The sequence below is a fragment of the Meriones unguiculatus genome, chromosome 10 (assembly GCF_030254825.1).
Source record: "Meriones unguiculatus strain TT.TT164.6M chromosome 10, Bangor_MerUng_6.1, whole genome shotgun sequence".
In the NCBI taxonomy this organism is placed as follows: Eukaryota; Metazoa; Chordata; class Mammalia; order Rodentia; family Muridae; genus Meriones; species Meriones unguiculatus.
Genome location: NC_083358.1, coordinates 6,353,102 through 6,372,620, shown reverse-complemented (window position 1 = coordinate 6,372,620; position 19,519 = coordinate 6,353,102). Strand labels below are relative to the sequence as shown.

Below are 19,519 nucleotides of genomic sequence, written 5' to 3'. Positions count from 1 at the left end.
TTGTGAGCCACAGTGTGATAGATGACTACTGCTGTCAGCTTAGCCTGTTAGTCTAGGATATTCTAATTTTTCAGACAAATGTTATTTGTGCTATAAATATTAAGATTTATTTGATAAATTGGAAACTCATTTAAAAATTGTTTTGGGTGGAGAGGTGGCTTGGTGGCTAAGAACACTTGTTACTTGCAGAGGATCTGAGTCCAGTTTCCAGATTCTGTGTCAGGTGGGTTGTCTGTAACTATACCACCAGAGGATTTGATGCCCACTTCTGACTTCTGGGCACCTGTGACCATTTGCACATACCGACATACAGATGCCTAGGCCTACACATAACTTCTTAAACAACTTTATAACAACTTGTGTGTGCTAGGCCAGAGGCACAGGAGTCTCTCTAATTGCAGGTAGTCAAAAGTACTGCAAGTAGTTTCATGCAAGTAGTTTCAAGTCCTCAAACTTGAGGACATCTCTGAAGCACCTGCCTCTAGCTGAGCATGCTTCAGGTATCTTGGACAGCCATCTCCACAGCTCTGTGTCCTCTGGAGCAGCTGAGCCCCAGGAGGATGTGGGGTGACTAGATGCTTCCAGAGGCTTGCTGTGTGAATTGGATGGACTTTTGATCAAGTGTGCCAAAGACAGGGACCTGAGTTGAGTTGTACCTGGGTACTGTTTTCGGGCAGTGAGAAGGAAGTTTCAGGCTTATGTTACTTTGGATTCTTGTTTTTGTCCTTGATGACTTTTTTGGTACTGTGTCCCACAGCTCAGAGTCCCACAGAGTCTTTGAAGTCAGGCAGAGTTCCCTGATAAGCTGGACACAGTCAATGACTGGGAAATGTGTTGTGATTTTTAAAAAGATCAGTTGGAGGAATGCTCACTCATGTTTGTGGTTTCAGCCTCTGGTCGCTGGAGCTAGGGCACTCTAAAGGGGCTATGTTAGTTGTATAAGGCGAGGTGGATTACTAACAGCCCCAAAGATAGCTGAAGTCAGGTTGTACCGCTCACTGTTCCTCTTATACCCCACATTCCATTCTCTTTAGGGACCTCAGTCAGCCGAGGCAGGGGGCAGACCTTGTAACCACAGGATTATTTTTGATTGATTTTATCATTTTCCAGTGCACTTTTTATTGTTTGTTTGGTTTTTTGTTTTTTGAGACAGGGCTTCTCTGTGTAGCCTGGTTCTGAAACTTGCTCTGTAGACCAGGCTGGCCTTGAACTTCTAAGTGCTGGGATTAAAGCTGTGTCCCCTTTTCCCGCCTTATGCCTTCCAATGTACTTTCAAAATGTTATCTATGGTGATATTAATAGCATTGGGAACGGGCTCAGCTCCTTTCTTTTCTGCCCTTTCTTCATGCCAAGTTGGAGTCATTTGTGCTGCTGAGTGGAGCCTGCAGCAGTGCTTGGGAGATGTGTAAATGCACATGCACATGCTCACACTTTCTCCAATTCTGACTTAGAACATTTCAGTTGTCTCAAAAAAATAATTCTGTTTGATGCTAAGGTGTGGTACCTTCCCATCTATTGAGTGATAGTTCTCAAAGGAGAAAACGTTGGTATGTGGGCATACTTTTCTCCCTAAAGCTGAGAATCCACAAACCATGGCCTGTCTGTAAAATAAAATATATGTATTTTATGTTTATATTTATTTTTAAGATTTATTTACTTACTGTGTATACAGTGTTAGAGGGCAGCAGGCCTCATTATAGATGGTTGTGAGCCACCATATGGTTGCTGGGAACTCATGACCTTTGGAAGGGCAGCCAGTGCTCTTGACCTCTGCGCCATCTCTCCAGCCCCTATATTTATTTTTTAGGATACTAGGTACTGAACTTTTGCCCTTATTAGGAAAGTGCTTCACTATTGAGTTACATACTTTGAGGTGTATAACTGGCTCTTTTTGATTCTTGGTTTTGTTCTTGTTTTTGAGACACAGTCTTACTAGGTAATTCTGGCTGGTCTGAAAACTCATGGAGATCTATCTGCCTCTGCCTTTCAAGTATTAAAGGCGTGTGCCACCATACCCAGCTTCATTTTATGTTTTTCATTCTGAGACAGGGTCTCACTAAGTTGGGTCTCACAGCCTGGCCCTGAATTTATTCTCTAGTCCAGGCCTTGATTTAATATATAGTCCAGAAAGGCCTTGAGCCTGGGCCCTCTTGACCTAGCTTTCTCAGTAGTTGGGGCTATAGGCCTGCACCAGAAGGTCTGATTGTCCATGGATTTCAAGTTGAAACTGTATGGTCATAGTGATGTGTTTATGAGCATCGAGAGGGAAGGGCAGCAGCAAAGCAGTGAGTGCTGAATTCTCAGAAGGCCATAGGCAGAGCTGTTGGTTGCTGGGCTGGCCTGGTACCTGAGTGCCACATGGTGAGTTGGAGCAGGTCAGGTTCCACTGCTTCTAGCAATACCATGTCCTTTGGGAGTGCTTCAGAGGCTTCTAATCTGAGCTTCAAATTGGCCCCCTCCAGAGAGCTGAGGAGCATGCTGTGCAGAAAGACTAACCATTGGTGGTGTTCCTTCATAAAAAAACTCTGAAGGACAAGAAATTTAGTGTGAATAGTTTTCCTGTTATTTGGGGTCCAGTAACATTTTTGCAGCTTCTTGGTGGCACCAATGTCCTTGCTCTTTTTTTTTTTAACAAACCTGTCACAGGCAAGAGGTGACTCCAACCACAGAGGGCAGCAGGCTGGGACACTGCCTTTAAGGCCTCCTCTGTTTATTTGGTTTTATTGGCCCTGGTGAACTTGGGCAAATGAGTCAGTGTCCTGGGCTGTGTTTCCTCATAGGCAGAGTGCAGCCCGAATTAACATCGGTCCCATATCCCCAGAGCCCTTGGCTGGCACCAATCTCAGGTAGCCCGGGTGCTATTGAGTTGGGGCCCAAGGTCTCTGACAGCTTGTTATGCAAGCCCATTCTGCTGTCCTCTCCTGTCCCAGGCATCATGATTCTTTCTGTTCTGGTTAGGCTGAATGGTAGAGCTGTGAGATCCTCTGACATTTAAGATGCTCCTCATATACATATATATATATGTTTATAATATATACATATATGTGTGTACATACATACATATATACATACATACAAGCAAACAGCCAATGTGGTTAGGCTTTGGCTTGCTCCCAACAGCAGGGTGCTCCTCCTGTATGTTTTCATGCAGCTCCCTCAGCTCCAAGACCTCTCCTTCTCTTGGTGCCTAGCCCTCTTGCCCACTCTTTTATCACCTTTGCCTACCAGCCTTGGACAGGAGTATACATGGCTTCCTTGGCGGGTGCTCTGTAGCTTGAATTCTCTCTCTTTGTGGAATGGGGAGACACTGTTAGAGAGGGACCTTTCCTGAAATGGGGCTTTTTTTCTAGTGCCAAGTGTTATCATGGGAACAAGGACACCTGTGCACATGTCCATCTTTGCCCCTAGTCCACTCTTGGAAGTGCATTTTTGCTTGCAGTTTTTCTACTCCCAAAATAATCTATGTGCTGGTGTTTTGCACTCTTGGTCTTAGTTAAATCAAAGTGGCCTTTTGGTTTCTCCAAGAGGCTGTGTTTGAGAACAGCCACTGTGCTTTAGTGGGAACACAGTCGCTGTTTCCCACTTTGAGGCCAGAGCCGCTGAGGTGGAGTTGAGTGGCTCTCAAGTGAGAGGCTAGGATGCTTCTTAGGAAGTTTCTCAAGACTGGTCTGTTCCTACCCTGTCCTGCTTCTCACTTTACTCTCTGAGCTCTGGGGTGAGAATCCTGCACTCCTGGTGAGCAGAGGCCTGGGGCACAGAGCCGTGAGAAATGCTTGGATGTCAGAAGGCTTGGGCCGCCTCCTAGGTATGTGGCTCAGGTGGGAAATGGTGGGCCTGGCAGCACTTGAACTACAAGTGAGCTAGAGACTGGGCAGCTAGAGTGCCCTGTCCCCTGGCCAACCAAATGGGTCATGCTCCAGTGTATATGGAAGGGCCTTCTGAAAAATCTATTGATAGGTGAAGCTCTTTGTCCATGCCTCTTCAGGCTCTCTGATGGGCCTGTTCTGCTCACTTCAGAACTGGAAGTCACCATTCAAACTGGCTTTTGAAGTCACCATTGATTGTTTGTTTGTTTGTTTTTACTTTTTGGATTCTGGTGACTCCTGTACATTAAGACGCTGCAGATTCTCACCAATATCCAGCAGGATCCAGTGTTCATCTTTGCTGCTCTATTAGGAAGGGGTCATAGAGAGTATGGCAAGGGCCCAGTGGAGCAGTTAGGTGAGACCATTGGTGACTCCTTTGAAGGGCAGTGGGCTGGCCCAAAGCTGCTATGGGAGAGGACAGGGTTCTCTGGGATGTTCTTATCAGCCTATGGTCCAATTGGGGCCTCAAATGAAAGGCTCTTTTGTGTTTTGGTATTTGGATTCCCCAACCCCTGGTCCCTACTTGTATTTTAGAATAAACGAAATTCCTTAACCAATTATTCTGGAGGCCAGAGGTGTCCAGAGAAGGCCAGGCTGCCTGTAGAGGCTACAGAGGAGACCAGGGCAATTGTAGAGGCAGCAGAGGGCCCCCAGCCCCCTGTACAGAAGCACTCAGGGCACGCCAGGCTGCCTCCATTACTTCTCGAGGCTCTGGAGGGGCACCACCAATTGCACGAGGTCCTTGGTAGTCCTTGGCTTATGGTCACATTATCCCAGATAACTTATGTTGTTGCACGGCTTTTAGAATTGTGCCTGTGTTTTGATGTCTCTGTTTTGGAAAGATACTTGTCATTAGGGTAGGGCCTACTCTTATCCTCTAGGGTCCTGGTTTCTAGGTGAAGATATACTAAGACCTTGGAGGTTCATTAAACTTGAAGAGATAGAGTTCAGTCCACAGGTCCCCTACCCCATCTCATCACTGGCACCATGTTTTCTTTCTGGTTTCCTCTCCCCACAAGCCCTTAACAGTTTGGTGGCAAAGCCCACCTGGGCTCTGTAGTTAACTCTGTTGCAAGCCCACTTTCCAATAGAGAGCTCTCTATTGTAGGTGTGGACATATGTACAGCAGCACTCCCTTAGAGGGCTTAAAGAATCTGTAGCTCAGCCAATCGTGTGAAAATGCCTTTATTCCCAGCACTTGAGAGGCTGAGGTGGACATCTGATTGTCCACTTCTGAAGGCCAGGCAGGGTTACGTAACAAGACCGTGCTGTTAGTTTTATGTCAGCTAGACACAGCTAGAGTCATCAGAGAGGAAGGACCCTCAATTAAGAAAATGTCTCCATAAGGTCAGCTGTAGGCAAGCCTGTAGGGTATTTTCTTAGAGCTGTAGATAAGTTCTAATGTAGGGCTTTTTTTTTTTTCCAATAAATTTTTAAATATTTTATTTATTTATTTTATTTATGAGCATTCTATCTGCTTGTATACTTGCATTCCAGAAGAGGCCATAAGATTTCAATATAGATGGTTATAAAGTCACCATGTGGTTGCTAGGAATTTAACTCAGCACCTCTGGAAGAGCAGCCAGTGCTCTTTTCTGCTGAGCCATCTCTCCAGCCCCTGTAGGGCATTTTAAAACTTAGTGATTGATGGGGGAGGACCCAGCCCACTTTGGGTGGAGCCATCTCTGGGTTAGTGGTTCTGGATTCTATAAGAAAGCAGGTTGAGCAAGCCAGAGGAAACAAGCAAGTAAGCAGCACCCTTCCATGGCCTCTGGATCAGCTCCTGCCTCTAGGTGCCTGCCCTGTTTGAGTTCCTGTCCAGACTTCCGTCAGTGATGGACAGCAATGAGGAAGTGTAAGCCAAGTAAATCCATTCTTCCCCAACTTGTTTTTGGTTGTGGTGTTTCATCGTCACAGTAGTGACCCTAACTAGAGCGAGACCTACAGAATTAGTAGCTGGGGATATGGCTCACTGTGTAAAATCTGCCACCCGAGCATGGGGACCCGGGTTCCAATACCTATAACCACATAAAAAGGCCTGGCGTGGTTAGACTTTTTTCTGCAAGTCCAACCCTGGAAAGGTAGATAGGAAAGATTTTCTGAAGATTTTACTGGTCAGCAGGGCTTGCCGGGTTAGCAATTTCCAGATTTAATGAGAGACCTCACTCATCCAAACATAGTAAGGTAGGAGCAGTTTACATTGATCTTTGGCTGGTACACGTGTGCACATACACACACATACACACACGGGGGGGTCCAACAACACAACAACACACAATAAATTAGGCTTTTGCCATAGTATGTGTGTATGTGTGGAAAGTTTGCGGTTGGTCGCTGTCTGGGCGGGTCAGTGAGTGGATGTATTACTGGATAGTTGTCTTTCTAGCACCTCTCTTCTGTCTAGGGAAAACTACCCTCTGAGCTGGCACCTGGATTGGGGAAAGATCTTTGTTTGGGTGGCTCAAGTTACCGAGAAGCGAGTTGAAGTTTCTTGGGTTTTCCCGCCGCTGCGGGCCAGGCTTTATCCCAGCCACACACCCGTCGACACTGGGAAGAGAGTCTACTCCCGGCACAAGTGTTTCTTTTATTTTGGTTTTGCCTCCTAGTAGATTCTTGGTGGGGCTTAGAGTTTCATATGCAGATACCGCTGAAAGGTCTTAGGGCTTCCTGCATTTATTTTAGGGTTTGCACCAGTTTTGCATTATCTCAGTTGGGTTTTAAGTAGAGCTTCAGAATTGGCAGTGGACGGAGGAAAACCAGATGGCGTGTGTTCCAAAGCACAGCCCCCCAGGTTCCCTCGGTACACTGCTTCCAACTCCTGCCCACCCCCACTTTTTCTTACGTCTGGCAATAATTGGCACTGCTCCAAAAATGTGCAAGGGAGCTGCTACCAGTGAAGCTGAGGATACAGCACATGCCTACTGCTTGTCCCTGTCTGTGGTGTCAGTGCTGTGCTGTCCCTTGGGAAGCCCAACTGGAGGTCAGCTGCAGGCTAGCTAGAGTTGGCTGCCTGGAGGTGATGGGTCTGGCTGTTGGCCTGGGCTCCAACACTCATTTCACTGCAGTCAGACATTTCCACATTCCAGAGCCTGTTTGGAGAACCTGCAGATCAGGACTCTGTTCCAGATGCAACGTGATCAGGAAGAGTGAAGGAATTGAAAGTTGATTATTGGGAGATAACCGGAAACCTGTCTGTGCCAGGCCATGGTGGCCTGCATTGCTGCATTCTTCTGTAGCTGGAGGCTCAGGTTTCATAGACTTCTGCCTACAGCAGCAGGGACTCCCCCAGGCAGACCGAGTACTTGGTCTTGGGCAGCCAAAATATACCCTGGTCACCCATCCCAAGCTCATCTTTGCTGTTTTGTAGCTGGGATTTGACTTTTAGTTTTTGTTCACCGCCAAGTTAACATTAAGGTCAAACCTCATCCTGCACTATTCTCTGGAAGCTGGGACATGCCGGAGCCTGGTAGTGCAGTGGGCCTTTGTGTGCTCGTTGTGACACGCCCACACCACTCCTGCACGGTGCTGCAGTGATGCTCTGAGCAGGGCATATGCAGCACACAGTCAACACTTGCAATACATACACGCGGGGTGCTGGAGTCCCTTGTTACTGTGTCAGTCACAGAACAAGTGCTCTAGTGTTGCTGGGGTCTTCCGCAGCCTCATTTGTGGGATATGTGGATAGATGCCAGATGTCATCTTCCCTGCTGCTACCCCAGGTGGCAGTGATTCAGAGACGCTCTTGAGATGGACAGGCCATGCTCACCCAGCCTGCTCTTCCCACATCAGTCCTGAGAGTAGCATTTCCAGTGAAACCATACTTGGGTTGTTGTGGTCTCGTGTAGCTCTGGCTGGCCTCCAGCTCCCTTCAGTAGCCAAGGCTGGCTTTCAACTCCTGATCTCCTGCTTCTGCCTACCAAGTGCTAGGATGTTTAGAGTCATTGCCTGGCTAAACAGTGCTTGTTTTGGTCTGACTGGGAAGCTTCTTGGAGCTTTCTCTCTTCTGGTGCTGGAGGCAGGTTCAAGAATGGCTCACACAGCAGAACAGGTTTGTGTCTGCCCCTGTTGCTGGAGGTGGACTGGTCACTAGGATGACAACTCCTGAATGGGGATCAGAGACACACAGGGGCAAGTCCAAGAAGCATGGCCAGAACTGGACAATTTAGGTATGGCCAGGCCTTCCCAGGCAAGTCCCCTCCCTGGGAGCATGGTAATGACACCCCAGACATGCCTGTAACTTTGGTCTCCACATTTCCTCATCACAGCAGCCAAGGTGATGGCTCATCAGTTCCTCCCCACAGTTGAACCGGTCAGATCCCATAGCCAGGGTCTAGGCTTCACAGGCTCCTCGCTAGGAAACACTTTGCAAGCCAGACCTGGTAGCTCTCGCTGTTGAAAACCATGACTTTCTATGCTTTTCCCACATGAGAATCTTGCTTCCATTCATTGATTGGTTGGTCGAGTTACACCTTGTCTTAATATTACAAATTCAGGTTTTCCTACAGTACAGCACCTCAGATTTAACCAGCTTCGTGTTTCCTATAGAACGTTGATTTATTGGCAGTGCTGGCAAGAAAGCACTGATAGATTGCTGAGCAGGGAGGGTGCTACTTTGCTGCAGTCAACGCAGGCAGAGCTTTCTGGGAAACCAGCTCTATGATTGCAGAAGTTTCCTTAAACGCAGCTGCAGTTACCTTAAACTCACTATGGAAGAACCTATACAAATGTAACATGATTGGGAAACTGTGGTTATGTTATAACTCCTGACAGGGTTTCCAAAGGTGGCTTGGCTTCTGAGTTCCCAGGAGATAGCAAACCAGTCAGTCGCAGTGTGCCTGCACCTCCCCCTTTTCCTACTTCTTCCCCACACGGTGGGATGTGTGGCTTGGCAAGTCACTGCCAAGCCTATAGCCCCCATTCTGATCTCTTCCAGTCGTGGGGCCTGTGCCAGAATCCCATTCCTGTCAGCGGTGACTCAGTGGCCCAGGCTAATCCCTCCCAGCTTTGGCCTCTGGGAGGAGACACACTTGATCTGCCTGCTGGAAATGAGATGATCCAGGTTTGTAAGTGTTTCTTGTCGGGAGATGTGGGTGGCCTGACCAGTGGTTTCCAGGGACCAGGAAAGAAGGGTCAGGTTAGAGTTCTGGACAGCAGGCAGGGCCTGCTTGTCACAGGTAGCTGGCCCTTACAAAGCACTACGGAAGTTGGTGCCACACGCTGTGAGCCCAGGCTTACAGAGGCTACCATATAACTGCTGTTGTCCATACTGGGATACCTACAGAGGCATGAAGCTAAGAGCTTGCTTTGGCAGCTAGAGACATCATAGGAGAGGTGAATGTTAGGGATTTAGCAGAGCTGATGAAGTATCTGTGAACAGGTATGTGCCTTACATGTAGCTGCATGCTTGTGCACATGTATGACCACCTGTGTCTGAAGACCTGAAACGATTGATGGCATATGAAGACATACCGTTTGATGAGTGGCTAGTAAGTCAGGCCCATCTGAGCTCAGAGCCCTCACCCTACAGAGCCTTTCATGCATGGAGGCAGGGTCACCCGGCTGTTGGAGCAGTTCTGGTGTTTGTATCCTTTCCTTCCTTCTGAAGCCCACTGCTTCTGCTGTCCAAGGAGCACATGGGGAGCCACGCTTTGCCTCTAGCTGGGCTACCCTGGTGGGTGATCCCAGGGCAGGGAAGGGGAGAAAGCAAGCACAAGTAGGCCATGGGAACCGTCCTGTCTGTTTGACCCCATGTTCTTGCAGTGAGACCAGGAAGCTCCTGTGCCTCAGATGCTGGGTGGGAGTAGTTTGTCTCTCTGCTGAGCGTGGCTTTGGTAGGGTCAGGGTTAGCACAGGAGCATGTGGGACCCCCTAAGGTCCACAAGAGCTGCTGAGTAGGAGGCCAGGAGGGACTCTGGCTGAGTAAACACAGGGGAAGAGAGGTCCCAAGCTACCCAGGCTGCCCCGGAAAAGGTCAAAGCCAGTTCACAGTGTGGAAGAGTCAAGACTCCCACCCAGTCTGCCACCAAAGGCTGTCCCTAGAACAAGAACTCTGTTTGCTTTTCCCCTGAAAAATTGTAAAATTGTAGGTTTTGTCGTAAGTTGAACTGCTTGGTCAGATGAAACAGAGCACCACGCCTGCAGAGATGTGGTTCTGAGCAAAAATAATGAACCTGCCTGCACGTCACAGTAGAAGAAGGAATTCAGAGGTTTCTGTCAATGACTCTTGAAAAACCAGAGCATTTCACTCTATTCAGGATTTCCCCACCAAAAGAGGCCAAGCTTTATCTAAAACAGTGTGTTTGCTGTCAGCCATCTGTTGGGTAACTTAGCATCTGTTGCCCTGCTTTGCTCAGAAGAGAGAGGGAGTGGCCCAGTAGCATTGTGAGTAGCTGTGCCAGAGCAGGGTGTGGGGTTGGGCAGTGCTGAAGTATTTTGGGTAGAAGTACCAGGCAAGTGTTTATGTTGAGTTTTGAACTTGCCTGGAAACCAGTTACCCAGATGTGTGTTTGCACACCCCTTTTCCTTTTAATTAACCTGAATTGAAACACCTAGAGAGGGGTGAGGGCCAGATTTTCCATTTTTGCCCAGCCCACTGCCTGTCACCATGCCCCATGCAGTGGCTGACCAGGATGTGTGGCTCCTGTGAGGCCAAGCGAACTGTCCTCGTATCTCCATACGTTGACATACGGAAGAGTAGCAATGAGCTGTTCCAGAGAGGTATGTTGTGAGGGCCAGATATGTGCAGAGACAGGCTGTCACTGTTGGTATTGTCTCTTCTTGGCTCCTCCCTGAGCAGTCTGTCAGGGCCTCCATAGGTGATCATAATCAAACTGGAACTTCTCCAGGAAGGAGGTGGACCACTTCCCAAAGAAATACTTAGTGACAGTTCCTTAAGAAAGACCCACTTCCTAATGCTGCCACTGAGTCCAGCATGGGTTTCTGAGGGGACAGCTATATCCAGTCTGTTGGCAGTTATATCCCCAAATAGTTTTCTTGCTATTTCTCCGTTATTCAAAAAATTTTAAAGGGCTTTTCAGCCATTAAAAAAAATATTTTTCCACTGCCCATAAATCTGAGTCTGTTTTCGTTTGGCAGACCCTCATTAGCATAAAAACACTGTTCTTACTTGGAGTGTATCCTTTGTTTTAAAAGATTTTTTAAAAATTTATTTATTTATGTGTATGAGTACTCTGTTTACATGTATGTCTGCATGACAGAAGAGGGCACCAGATCCCAGTGTAGATGGTTGTGAGCCACCATGTGGTTGCTGGGAATTGAACTCAGGACTTCTAGAAGAGCAGCCAGTGCTCTTAACTGCTGAGCCATCTCTCCAGCCCCCCAGAGTGTGGCCTTTAAAAAGGCACGTGCCGTCTGACAGTCAAGCCAACACTGTTTTACGAGTACAGCTCTTCTTAGAAGCTCACTGGGTGAGTTTGTACTGCTGTCTCTGGTTGTGGAGAACCATGTCACAGGCAGTCTTCTCTGTACCACAGGGTGGGCGTGCCATCTTGCCAAAGGTGCTTTGATATGGGCGATTCTGTTCGTTGTTGGAGTTCCACTCGTGGGACTCCTAGGGTGTACACAGCCCTGATGCAGGCCCCCATGGTTCCTAGCAACTAGGAGTGACCAGAGTCTCTGAGTTGCCTGCCTTGAGCCACCGGCCCAGGTGTGTGAGCACGGGGTGCAGTTTGTGGAAGTGAGTCAGTGGAAAGGACAACCAGGGGTGGGGCACTCAAGGCTAGCCCCCTCCTCCAGGTCCATTCTGAGGCAGGACCCTGGGTCAAGCAGGGTCAGAATGATGGAGGATGCAGCTGAAAAGGATTGAAGGGTCTGTTGTATAGTTACTTGCCCCTGGTGTCTGGTCACACCCTCCCCTTGGAACTTGTTCACTTCTCCAGTCTCCCTGCCATAGTAGCTCTTCTCTTTTTCTCTTTGTGCGTGCATGTGTGCATGTGTGTGCTTTCGTGGGTGTATGCATGGGTGTGTGCGTGCGTGCACATGTGTGCGCGTGTGCGTGAGTGCCTGTGTTTGCATGTGCAGAGGTGTCCTCATCTGTCTTTGCCTTAGTTTTTCTGAGGCAAGTTTCCCACTGAGCCTGGAGCTCCCTGTTTTGGCGAGGCTGGCTGGGAGTTAGCTCCAGCAATCTTCTTCCTGATTTTTGTGTGGATGATGACAATTTAAACTCAAGTCTTCATGCCTGCACACAAGCAGTGTATCCACTGAGCCATCTCTGCAGCCCTCATTTCTGTTTTTGTTTTTCTGTCTAAAGCTATTGACGCCATGTGGGCTCTGCCCAGGGTTTAGTTAGGTTCTCCTACAGTGTCTTCAGTGTGCCTGTGCAGTTTTCTTTGGTCACTTCTTTTCAAATTCTAGCTTATTTACCTTTGTGTGGGCTTTAGAAGACTAATGTCTGTGTGTAACTGGAGTGTTTTGGGAAGGCTCTGTGTGGATGTGGCAGATTTCCATGACGTTCAGAAACTCACCACTCACCTACTCAAGTGTCTCTCTGTAGTGGGCAGTGAGGCTCTCTTGCACTTACATCCATGCTGTGGGCCTGGGGCCTCCTGCTGCTTCTGGACCAGAAGAGGATGGGGTCTACTGCCCCAAGCAACACTGACCAGCCTGGCTTTGTCCCCAACCCCAGGTGTTGCAGGGTGCTCAGCTCATAGCCGTGGCCTCTTCAGACCCTGCTGCTACAGGGGTAGATGGGTCGTCTCTCCAGGGCAGTGACATTCAGGTTCAGTATGTCCAGCTGGCGCCCGTGAGTGACCACACGGCTGCGGCACAGGTGAGTCCTGTCCCTCCCAGTCCCACCAGCCTCCCTGGTAGACATTGGATTTGGGGCTGTGCATGACACCCCTCTAGAGGCAGGAGTCCTTGTAGAGAGGTGTACAGGTCCGGCTTGGGCATGGGGCTTCTTGACTCTTACCTCCTGAAATCGTGATGGGCAGTTCTGGCATAGTTTGCAATCAAGCTCTACTTGAGATCCTGTCTGGAGATGTTTTTCTAGATCTAACACCAGACCAAAGCTCTGCCCTTCCCTCTTTTCCTCTGAGCCACTCTTGGGGGAGCTCAGAGTCAAGGCCTCTGTTTCCTGAGAACTCATTATCCCTTCTGTTGGAGGTCACAGCCCTCTGCCTGGCAGACCGTCCTGAGGCCAGAAGCTGTGGGCTCCAGTGACCTCAACCCAGCCAGGGCAAGTGACAGTGGGAAGGAGGCAGAAGGCTCAAGACAGTCTGCGTCTGTACCGTGTTGTCAAGTCTGCTACTTCCCTCTGCAAACCTGGCTGGCGCTGGCAGCTCTTCTGGATTCCTTCCTCAGTGCCTTATGTCCTGTATAGTGAGCAGTGCAGGCTCTCACAGAAGTTTCTGGTCACCTGAGCCTGAGAGCCAGGCCTTGGCCCTAGGCTGGTCATGGTTTTATACCTGGGCTGAGGTGAGGCCTCCCCATCTGCAGGTCTCAGCTGTGACTTCCATCAAGCCTCTAGAGGCTGCGCCCTTCAGCCTGCCACACAGCTGCTCACTTGATCCCCCTTTTGCAAACCCGATGAAGCTGCAGGCTTTCTCTTTCCTGCCTGGCTAAGCACAGAGTTTCATAGAAAGCACCTGTGGTCCACATCCCTGCACCTGAACTGACATCCTCACCTGCTTCTCCCTTATTCTTTTTTTTTTTTTAGAAATGCATCAAACACAGCATCAGCTATGCTGTCTCCAGCATGGAGAGGGAAAGAAGACACCTTTTTTTTTTTTTTTTTTTTAAATCAGAGACTTAGATGTGCAGTGAGAGCTGTCAGGTGCCAGCCCCATTAGCCTTTGACCTCAGATGGCTCAGGCCATATGCCTGACTCAGCTCCAAAGCTCAGGCACTTTATCCTTCTGTGCTCCTGCAGTAGAGCTGAGATAGAAGCTCCATGACTCATCCCAAGGTTGCAAGTACTCGCCTTGAAGTAGTACCTGCATAGTCTTTCTAGTACACCTCACTGAAAGGTGCCATGTCTTGAAGCTGTCCCAAGATGCCACTTTAGAACACTGGGGCAGTTTCTGTAGGAAGTCAGTTTGACCCTGAGAGTCTAGGGAAAGATGTCAAGTTAAGAACAGGGCATGTCTAATTCCAGTTTTTTCTCAGGGCCCCTTGAGGTAAGGATGGGGAGTTAGCAGCAGTATGGCCGCAGTTGCCCAACTTCTCCTGGATGAGTGTGAGGTCTGCTAGTTTTTCATCGGGTCAGAGGGAGCCTGGTACGCAGGCTTCTGAGGTTGCCATACCGTTTCTATTTGTGTGTGGAAGTTGTGGCTCTGTATAACGCACAGGTGGCTTGCTGACACACCTGTGCTGCCGTGGTTTTCTAGAACAGCTCTCCTTTCTTCCCCACCTTGCAGACGGCTGAGGCATTGCAGCCCACTCTGCAGCCCGAAATGCAGCTTGAACACGGAGCCATCCAGATCCAGTGAGACCAGGCATTGTAGGAGCCATGCCACAGCTGCTCGCTGACCTGCCCTGTGCCCCGTTCTCTTGCTTCAGCAAGCAACTGTGGGTTCTGCAGGGCATCTGAGAGCTCCTCCCCTGGGGAAGGCCCTGGCCACCCCTGCCGGAAGGCGCCTCAGGATCTGAGCCTCACTGCTGGTCTTCAGGGGAGAAGCATACTGCGAGTGTGTTGAGTGCATTCAGAAAAACAAGAACTACGATACTTTGTTTAAACAGCTTTTTTTAATTTGCTATGGTGTTTATAACAAAAAAGAAAACGGAAAAAAAAACGCAAAACACAACACCATTGTGGAGTGGCGGAAGCCTTGGCCGTGTGCTCCCTTCAGGTTCTGACCTCGGCGTTGGACACAGCTGACAGTGCGGGAGCACTGCGGACGCTGCTAGGGGAGCGCTCCACAGTGTAATTATGCATTTCTAATGAAATAAAGTGTATTTATGGCCACAGAGCTTCCGTGTTATTGCACCGCGAGAGGACTTCCCCAGGGTGCCTATTCCCAGAATGGGTACTGGGAAGAATACTCATTTTCAGGTTTATTCTACCAGGGAATTCCTGCTCCAGCCCTCTCTGCTAGGGAGCAGGAACCCTTCAGGGCAGCTGGCTCTTCTTTATTATGGTAGATCTTTCAAAGGCAAGGTCTTTCCAACCCATCCTCTTGTGAACGCTCCATGAAGTGCAACCCCAGAGCTCCTTGGAAGAGGCTGTAACTGCAGAGAAAGCAGTCTCAAGCAGTCACATCAGTGCTTGTGCGATGCCAGTAAAATTGTCCTTAAAAATTGTCCTTACTAGATGACAGTGCCATGCTTGAGGCTTTTCCTGGGAAGATTTAAAAGTTGTGTCTCACCACTACATTCTGAACTCCTGGGCTGGTTATTCACTGGGGAACACTTAGGTAGCAGAGGAGAGCAGCGTTCTGGAATAGACAAGTTGCCATGGTTGTGACCATCCTTCATAGGTGACTGTTGAAGATAGCCCTGTTTGGGGAAAATGGGGAAAGGCATGGAGGTGGTGGGGGTTCCAAGCCTATTTAACATATCTGGGCAAGATCCCAGGCAAGAACGGAGAACAGCTCCAGAAGGATCCTGAAAGGAGAGCACATCCAGAAATACAGGATGGAAGATGGCAGTAGACCCATACTTGGAAGCTGGAGCACCGGGAGGTAACTCCTCTCAGCAATCAGGACTCAGAAAATGTCTTCAGGAAGCTAGTAACAATGCACCATGTGACCTTGCAGTTGAAATCCCAGGAACACCCTCCTGAGTGTGCACATCCATAAGCCCCATTTATCACAAGCTGAAGTGGAAATAGCCCAAAGGTCCAGTGTATGAGCAAGGGAGCAAAGGCACACCTCTCAATACAGAGAGTCATTTGACTGCCAAAGGATTGGCACTCTGGCCCACACCATGGCTTGATGAACTTGAAAACATTAGTGAGTAAAAGAAACCAGAGGAAGATGATGTGACTGGACAGACTTACACAAGTTGTCAGGATCTGAAGAGGCAGTCTGTGGTAGTATCACACAGGGGATAGTGTATCTTTCTGGGGTGGTGAAACTGGTCTGGATTGGGTAACAAACATTTTTGTCCTGTACACCACTGTACACCAGGTCACTGGATTAGTCACTCAAAAAAGGTGAACTGTTTGGTGTTCACTATGTCTCAAGGTTATTTTTGATAAGTGGGTCACATTTGGCAAAAACATAAACATTGAGGCCATGTGCCAAAGATGCCCAAAGGAGATTTAGGGGATTTTCAAGACTAGGAACATGGACCCAGATGGAGGTTCTCTGAGCAAGAGACCCCTGGATCACTTAGAATAAAAATGATCTTAAGTGGTCTATATAAAATTGACCCTCTGAGATTAAAGAAATCAAATAGTGGAAAACATGACTAACTCAGGACAGGCATGAAGAGAAGTGAATTATTTTAAAGTACTCTTAATTGTATTGAAGAAGGACTAGTGTTGGCATGCAGTTTTAAGCATCTGTGAAAACTAGAATGCTTGCTTGCTCAAGTGGCTAAGAGCCCTGGCCTTGTCCCTGTAGGACATCACCCAACAGCTTAAGGAAGGTGTTTTCTTAGGTGTCCTCTGGAGCATTGCGGAGGAACTCAGCCTGTCACAGGCTCTGAGCCATGGTGTGTGTTCTGACCAAATGAAACTAAGGTAAATTTTAATGAGGATAAAACATCCCATAGGTCAAATAAATAAAAACGGACTCGTGAAGATATTCTTCATTGGATGACAGATTGAGATGTCAGAATGTGGAATACATCAGGCATGCTGAGAAAAAGCTAAAGACAAGCTTGGGATAGAGAATTAAGTCTGGATTCAAGTGACAAAGGAGCCCTGGTGCTGTGGAATGATTACAGAGGGTTTTATTTATACAAGTGTTGAAACTGTTGATGATCTCCCGGTACAAGTTAAGGATGATGGATACAAGTTGCCATTGTGGGGGTCTCCACAGGCTCCTCAGGCAGTAGGAGATGAGGCTGTTCCAGAACTGTATCGGTGGATTGGGAAAAGGCAGGTGGGATGATATCCTGCCTCCACACCAAATTCGGGTGGGGTGGCAGGGAAGGAATGAAGGCAGAAGAAAGGGAAGAGTGTTGTTGCTTGTGAGCGTCTGAGCTACCCCAACGCATGAACAGGCTGTGCTTAGTTACATCAGATGATGTGTTGCCACACCCCAGATTGAATCGCTTTTAGGCATGTGTGCTTGTATAGTGTTTTGAACTTGTGACTCACTATGTTCTTGTAACCACATAGTTATCTTAAGAAGAAAAATGTTACGTAAAATTTACCTGCTCATGGTTAAGGGGACTTTCAGCAAAGTCACAATAGATCTGACCAGAGGCATCTATAAGAAACCTGTGACAAATATTTCCTGAACTTCAATTTTGGAAAGCCTCTCTGACATGTGACAAGTGGCTGACACCTTGGCTACTCTACACAGTGGCAAAGACTAGTTAGCACTGAGTAGCCAGTTGAGATTGGAAAGCCGGAAGTGAGATGGCCTCTGTCTATGGCCTCTGGATGTGGACACTTGAAGGACATTATAGGAGCTGACCAAGAAACCCGTGTTTGTGCTTTTCCTGGGTGCTAGCTACAGGCCACTTAGAAATGAACTCCCATCTCAGTCAGAATCAACACAGATGCTCTTAAATACTACTTAGTACAGACTTCTAGGAGCTTCAGCCGACAAAAATAAATCTAACGTGATGCCGAGGCAGATGCTACTAAACTAGGGAAAAGTTAAGGAAACATACATAGGTCACTGCTCGCCAAGCCTCATTCATGAAGGTGTGGGTTCTCTAAATTGGGTAGACAGTTTCAAGCCAAAGCCCAGCAGAGCCTTCCATGATGGGTGATGAGTGACAAAGACAGGGTGGGAGAGATGGCTGAGTGGTTCAGGGTGCTTACTGCGTCCTGATGGGGAGAGCTTGCTGTCGGTAACCTGATGCCCCACACTCTCCCCACTCCCACAGCAGGCACATACACACATGAATAGAAAATATATTTAAGAATGACAGTCATCTGTCTTGAAGGACCTGCATGTGGCCCAGTGGCAGATGGTGCAGAACACCATGAGACTTCTGATAGAGACCCACCAGGAGGGTATGGCGGTGCTGGGACAAGGGACACAAGTTCCACATTGAATCTTGTGGCATCTAATTTCACAAAGAGCCAAGTGTGAGGGGTGCAGTAAGCTAGGTGGTGAACTCTGGCCATAGCATGGGAAAAGGTTACTTGAGCTGGATATAAAAGTAAAGGAAAAGTTGGCAAAGCTCACACTAGAAGACACTGCTTAGGTGCATGCGATGGCACAGCTTGCAATACCAACACCCTGGACAAGAAGGCAGCAGGACCAGGAATTTATCATCCTCACCTACGTGAGACCCTGTCTTTTAAAAAATAATGACAAAAACGTTAAAGGAAATCCCAACACCTAGGAGAGATTGCCTCCTTTCCTTAGTATACACAAGACCTGGCAGGTCTGCCGAGAGTGTGTTAGTGGTAAAGATGATTCCACAGTTCAAGAGGACCTGAGGGGCAGAGGAGGCCTGTCCTAACTGCGGCCTTCCAGTCACCGAGAAACAGTGGGATTCTGTTCTGTCAAAGTAACAAAAAGGCAGAAGACTGGCACATGTCCACCAGATCTCCATATGCCTAATAAACACGAAGAGGGTCAGCCCACGGCACTGAGATACCTTTAAACCATGATGGCTTACTAGGCAAGCCTGTGGAGAGAAGAGTGTGAGCAGCTGCACCGCACGGCGTGAGGCGGTGGCTTATTTAGTCTCCGTGGAGGATGGTCTAGTGTTTTTTTGTTTTTTTTTTTAAGGGAACACAGGTTTAGGGTCAGATCCCAGAGTTCTGCTGGCACATCAGTGACCCCTCCCCAGCCGTCAGACAGCACCACCCCATTTCTAGGGCAGAGAGAAGGAGCAGGTCACGCTGCCATGTTGGATTGACATGTGGAGTGTGGGCTGAGGCAGTATGCCTCATCTGCCTTATTACCTGCAAGTCATTGCTGGTGGGAGGAACTCCACAGACAAGGCTGTATGCCTGGTAGTGCCTCAGCCTCTTCTGGTGTGTTCTGTGGGCACACGGGCCAGAAACTGTTTGCTGGCAGCTCTGCACTGCAGGAGTTCCTGTGACTTGAATTAAGACAGAAGGAAGGGCATAGTGGCATCCTTGTGGGCAGGCTAACAAGGTGGTGGCAGAGAAGAAACTCTTGTGCAAACAGCACATAAGACAATAATTCAGGCATAAGACATAATTCAGGCAATATGAAGAGGTTTGAACAGGAAACATGATGGGACATTCCTTAGTCCTTGGAGCTGTCAAACAGCACATAATTTAGACAATATGAAGAGGTTTGAACAGGAAACACGATGGGACATTCCTTAGTCCTTGGAGCTGTCACAGTGACATGAGAGTTACTTTCAAACTAATAGGGTGGAGAAAATTACAACCAGCAAAAATAGCCAGTCCAAAGAAGGGACAGGGCCCAGGGAGTGTTACAGTCATAGTGGAGCCTTTGGAGGGACATTGGGAGTGCTGAAGAGAAGGGAACTTAGGTGAGGAAGCGGTACCTGGGAGTTAGGGATGTTTGGGATCACTTTTCTCTTGGACTGGGTGGCCTATCAGATGTGAGTGTGAATGTGCTGGA

At 48.3% G+C, this 19,519-nt stretch overlaps 1 protein-coding gene across 9 annotated transcripts in view; it reads left to right on the top strand.

The window, feature by feature from the left end:
* Banp (BTG3 associated nuclear protein) overlaps positions 1 to 14,790 on the top strand; it is an 88,384-nt gene extending 73,594 nt beyond the window's left edge. For 6 of the 9 annotated variants that reach the window (XM_021631155.2, XM_021631157.2, XM_021631158.2 and 3 more), the window contains 3 exons: positions 8,800 to 8,925; positions 12,511 to 12,654; positions 14,243 to 14,790. In XM_021631155.2, coding sequence (XP_021486830.1) covers positions 8,800 to 8,925; positions 12,511 to 12,654; positions 14,243 to 14,314 — 342 coding nt within the window. In that variant the 3' untranslated portion in view covers positions 14,315 to 14,790. The remainder of the gene's footprint in view (positions 1 to 8,799; positions 8,926 to 12,510; positions 12,655 to 14,242) is intronic. The other 3 variants (XM_021631160.2, XM_021631161.2, XM_021631162.2) reach the window with 1 other exon arrangement.
* The last annotated feature ends 4,729 nt before the right edge of the window (positions 14,791 to 19,519 follow it).